At 41.1% G+C, this 4,789-nt stretch overlaps 1 protein-coding gene across 1 annotated transcript; it reads right to left on the bottom strand.

Annotated features, from left to right (window-relative positions):
- Positions 1-1,732: 1,732 nt before the first annotated feature.
- LOC101304390 lies at positions 1,733-3,973 on the bottom strand. The gene is made up of 3 exons (XM_004301572.1): positions 3,769-3,973; positions 2,752-3,029; positions 1,733-2,482 (listed from the first exon to the last, which is right to left on the bottom strand). Exons 1-3 carry the CDS (start codon positions 3,971-3,973, stop codon positions 1,733-1,735), a joined length of 1,233 nt encoding a protein of 410 aa, XP_004301620.1.
- Between the last annotated feature and the right edge of the window lie 816 nt (positions 3,974-4,789).

Below are 4,789 nucleotides of genomic sequence, written 5' to 3'. Positions count from 1 at the left end.
TGGAATGAAATTATAGCCGACGAAACATGTAAGATATTCGTCGGCTATAATATTTTTAATTTTTTTAAAGGTTTAGCCGACGAATTATGCCGTATTTCGTCGGCTAAACCCCACTCCGACGAAACAAACTATAATTCGTCGGCTATAGTTATCTTTTTAATTTTTTATTACATACTTTAGCCGACGAATATATTAAATGTTTCGTTGGCTAAAGTCTCAGACTATGGTCGACGAAACATTTAAGATATGCGTCGGCTAAAGTATGGAACAATAGCCGACGAATATCCTTAAATGTTTCGTCGGCTAAAGTTTCAGACTACGGTCGACGACGTATTGTTTCGACCATAGCCGACGACGTCTTTTTGGGTTCGTCGGCTAAAGTCATTGCCGACTACCATTTCCCGACGAAACCATAACCGACGAAGGCTCGTCGATTAAGATCTTAGTCGACGAATTAACCTAATAGGCTGACGAAACTTTTTCGTCGGCTAAAGTGCTTGTCCTGGTAGTGAGCGGATATTCCAGTACTTGCAGGAGTTTACAGCTGCCCAGCTTCAGGGACTTCCAGCTCCGCTCATGCCTACGCCTATACCGCTACCTCAGCCGCTGCAACCTCCTCAGCAGCAGCCCCCAGAATCGGATATTGATTTAGACAATCTGGATTTTGTGTAGTTGATCAATTATATAGTTTTATGTGCTTGTTGTTAGTTATATATATGGAATTGTTTTGGTGTATTTTGCAGCTTGCTTGGAATGGTATTTAGAAATTTCGGGTATTTTTTGTTATACTGGAATGGACTTATAGCCGACGAAACATGTAAGATATTCGTCGGCTATAGTATTTTTAATATTTTTTTAAAGGTTTAGCCGACGAATTATAGCATGTTTCGTCGGCTAAACCCTACTAAAGCCGACGAAACAGACTATATTTCGTCGGCTATAGTTATTTTTTTAATTTTTTATTACATACTTTAGCCGACGAATATCTTTTAGCCGACGAATATCTTAAGATATTCATCAGCTAAAGTCTCAGATTATGGTCAACGAAACATTTAAGATATTCGTCGGCTAAATTTTGGGATAATAGCCAACGACGTTTTCTCGTTTCGTCGGCTAAAGTCATCGCGGACGACTCTTTCCCAACGAAACCATAACCGACGAAGACTCGTCGGCTAAGATCTTAGCCGACGAATTAAGCTAACAGGCCGACGAAACTTTTTCGTCAGCTAAAGTAAGTTTCATCGGCTAAAATGCTTGTCCTGGTTGTGTATACCTACACTACACGAATGCAGCCTTAATCATCTTCCTTTTAACAGTTAACAGAAGCCTAGTAGTGCCTAGTGAACAGCTCTGAATACTACTCTGAGGAGACGTGCATGCGAATTGAAAAAGGTGCACCAATCACAGATTTCAAAGTAGTGACGTCAAATTTATGAACAGTGAGCTCCGATTATCCCATTCATGATATCACATCAAACACAACCTTCAACGTCCTCCTAGCACACATTAACCAGGATAAGCTGCATATGTGCTATTCTTAAGATTGAGGAAACACAATAGATCCCATAATACAAACACATATGACAGACATACATAGATTAATTTAAAGCCGAGCACTGGACTAATACTAGCCAGTACTAGATTAGAGTCATTAGACTATCTGGAATCTTAAAGCTTAATTAGCTACATATATATATGTATATTTTCAGATGATCGATGACATGGATTATTCTTAGGCGATATCCTGATTCCATGATGATTCTGCAGCTGGGAGTTTGATGAGAGGATCTAACATGGTCTGAAAGCCTGCCCTGTTGAAACCACCGTTTGAAGCAGAAGACGACGCGGTCTCAGCATCTACAGAAGCAGTAGCAGCAGATGTAGAAAGCCCCAACACTCCATTGTAAAAATGGAAGTCATCAAACGACAGTGAGCTTCGGGGATGGTGATGATACTGAAGCAACGAGTCTTGGCCATTTGGCTGAACATGAGAGTGATTCTTTTCCATCAAGTAGTTGAAGTTAGCAACATTAAGAGGTGCAGTTTGGAAGTGGGGAAGATTAGTGGCTTCTGCCTTGCACCGTTTAGGAGCACCAGTTCCAGTTCCAGTAGTGCCAGCTTGATCTTGATGTGGAAAGAGGAAGGACTTGAAGAGCATGGACTGCAGAGCTGCTGCTGAGGATGAAGATGATGACGACGACGACGACGGTGGTTGAAACAGTTGATTACGACTTTTCATCAAGTCGTTTTCTTGCATCCGCAGTAAACTAGGGCTTTGCACAAAGCTAGGGTTCTGATGGGTCGTCTGAGATTGAAATTCCAGCAATGGAGGCAAACTGCAGCCAGTTCTGGAAGAAGCCGAAGCAGCTTCCACAACTTGTTGAAGAAAATTACTCTGTTGCCCTTCTCCTTGCCCTTGAGCTTGCATTGGGTTCTTCTTGTCCCCAGATTTGTTATGAGTTCTGCATATCACCCATTCATCCTGAACAGAAATCAGAGAGATAAAACCAAAAATTACTACAGTTAATTGATTGGTTAACTGCATTGTTAAATCAATCAGATCATATTCCCCATATCTATCTTGCTACTCCGACAAGTTAAAAGCAAAAACAACCAAGGTGAAAATAGTGTTTCACTGTATGATTCCGACTGATCATAATGAAGTCAACTAACTAAACGACAGAGAAGAAAGAAAGGTAGAGAAGGTGAAAAAACATGTTCAGGCGCACGTGTGGTGGGTAGAGTTTTTACCTTGCACGTGTGGCGGTAGGAGGAGAAGTCGCCGTCGAGGCGGTACTCATGCATGACCCACTTGGTCTTCTGGCCACGGGGGGCTCGACCTTTGTAGAAGACGAGGGTCTTCTTCATCCCAAGGAGGGCTCCACTTGAGGCGCTGTAAACCTCTTTGTCTTTGCCGGTGGCTTTCCAGTAACCGGCGCCGGTGGCTCGGTTGGTTCTCAGTCCGGTTGGGTACTTCCGGTCCCGGAGGCTGAAGAAGTACCACTCTTTGTCCCCCATCTTTGCCACATCTGCACCCACATTGTTTTACATCATCAATACCAGCTCGATCGTCCCCATAGTTTCATTAAATTTGTATATACCAGAACGGAAACAAAGCTATAGATTTTGTGAGCAGAGGTGGGAGATTTTCTGAGCAGAAAAGTAGAGTAAACTAAAGGGATGGTGTGTCATTTGTGTGATTCATACTCAACCTCTGCGTTAGACAAGACATTGATAGAGACAGGATCACGTTTATAGCTAATAATATATATGAGCGAGCAGGGCATGCCATATTGCCATTAATAACTACTCCCCTGCCATTTATTGTTTTCTTTTCCTTTGTTTCATAATAATAGCTCCTCTGCCTCAATAATCATATGAATGTAGATACACGAGTGACGAGTCTTGTTTCAAAATTCAAATTTACCCAAAGAAATCAAACTGGTCAAGAAAAGGGTTCACACATTGCTCAAAGAGAAAGAGAAAAATGAAAAAACAAGAAGAAGAAAGACGATGGTTCATTAATATCGATCTGTTTACTCTTTATCAGTGGATGTTCATAACTAAAATCGCTTCAGCTATTAAAGATAAGTTCATCGATGAAGGGGAAAGATTAGAACTTTGAGGAAAATATTACGAGGAATGAACTATATATGGACGCAGCTGCTTAGATTATAGTTTCAAATCACCATGATGAAATCGATAGAGCACAGAAAATGATGGAGCTAGTTAATTAGGTATGTTTGTAATGAATAGATATGTACAGACCTGGGAGCTCCCAGGGCTCGCATCTGTTGAGGTCGACCTCGGCGATGTCGACGCCGCAGAAAGCGCCATTGTAGACCTTGGAAGCGAGGTAAAAGGTGATGAGCTCCTCATCAGTTGGGTGGAACCTGAAACCAGGTGGAAGACCCTGTTCGTTCACCTCTTCCCTCCCCAGCAGCTCACTCATTTCTTCCATCAAACCCAACATTTTCTAAGCTCAGAATCGACCAGCAGGTGAATTGATGAAGTAAAACACTGACTGACTATGCAGTATATATAGGAGCTCGGTGAGTGAGTGAAGATCGAGCACGCACTGAAACCGAAGGAGGGAGAGGAAAGCAAGTAAGAAAGAAAGACAAGAAATGGTGATGTGAATAATGAGGAAAGGTAATTAAGGAGAAAGGTCTGAGTTACAGAGATTTATGCGTGCGTGTATGAGCATATATCTCGAGAGTTGGGAGAGAGATAGGTGCTTTTTTTGGCTCTCAGATTGAGATAGAGGAGATAGAGTTAGAGATCCATGTATGCCATCATGGAAATGACACTACGCACCCTATTGCTAGCTAGCCAGTCGGTCTATAGCTAGGTTAGCTGCAACCCTAAAGAACAGTGACATACCTCATATCATGTTCACCTACTTTCTTTTCAACCTGCTAGGAGCTTTCATTAGAAAGATAAATATCACATCATTATACTAATCGAGACTAGCTAGGGAGCAATGATAATCACAATAGTTGTATCATAAGATGCAAACTAAAAGAAGAAAAAGAGTGATGGGATGTAACAAAAAAGAAAGATCCAAAAAAGATTTTCATTCATAGTTTTCAAAACTGTTTTACTTTGTCTTAATATTTCCACAATATTTGTTACTGAGAAATGCTATGATGCAGATGCGTTTGCAAATTTGAAACATACGTTTATACAACCTCGTATTTGAAGCAACTCCAATTCCTAGTGCGACTTATATACCTCTTTGTACAACTCTTCTATATATAAATAATAATCGTCGATACAAATTTGAGGA

This window comes from Fragaria vesca, linkage group LG5 (assembly GCF_000184155.1).
Source record: "Fragaria vesca subsp. vesca linkage group LG5, FraVesHawaii_1.0, whole genome shotgun sequence".
In the NCBI taxonomy this organism is placed as follows: domain Eukaryota; kingdom Viridiplantae; phylum Streptophyta; class Magnoliopsida; order Rosales; family Rosaceae; genus Fragaria; species Fragaria vesca.
Note: the sequence above shows the minus strand (reverse complement) of the source record. Positions and strands in the feature narration are given on the sequence as shown.

Excerpts from the sequence above, each read along its gene's own strand:
- LOC101304390 (XM_004301572.1), bottom strand. The coding sequence starts at position 3,973 with ATGTTGGGTTTGATGGAAGAAATGAGTGAGCTGCTGGGGAGGGAAGAG. Across the intron at positions 3,030-3,768 it reads CGAGCCCTGGGAGCTCCCAG|ATGTGGCAAAGATGGGGGAC; the intron begins GTCTGTACATAT and ends ATGTGGGTGCAG. Across the intron at positions 2,483-2,751 it reads CCTACCGCCACACGTGCAAG|GATGAATGGGTGATATGCAG; the intron begins GTAAAAACTCTA and ends ATTTCTGTTCAG.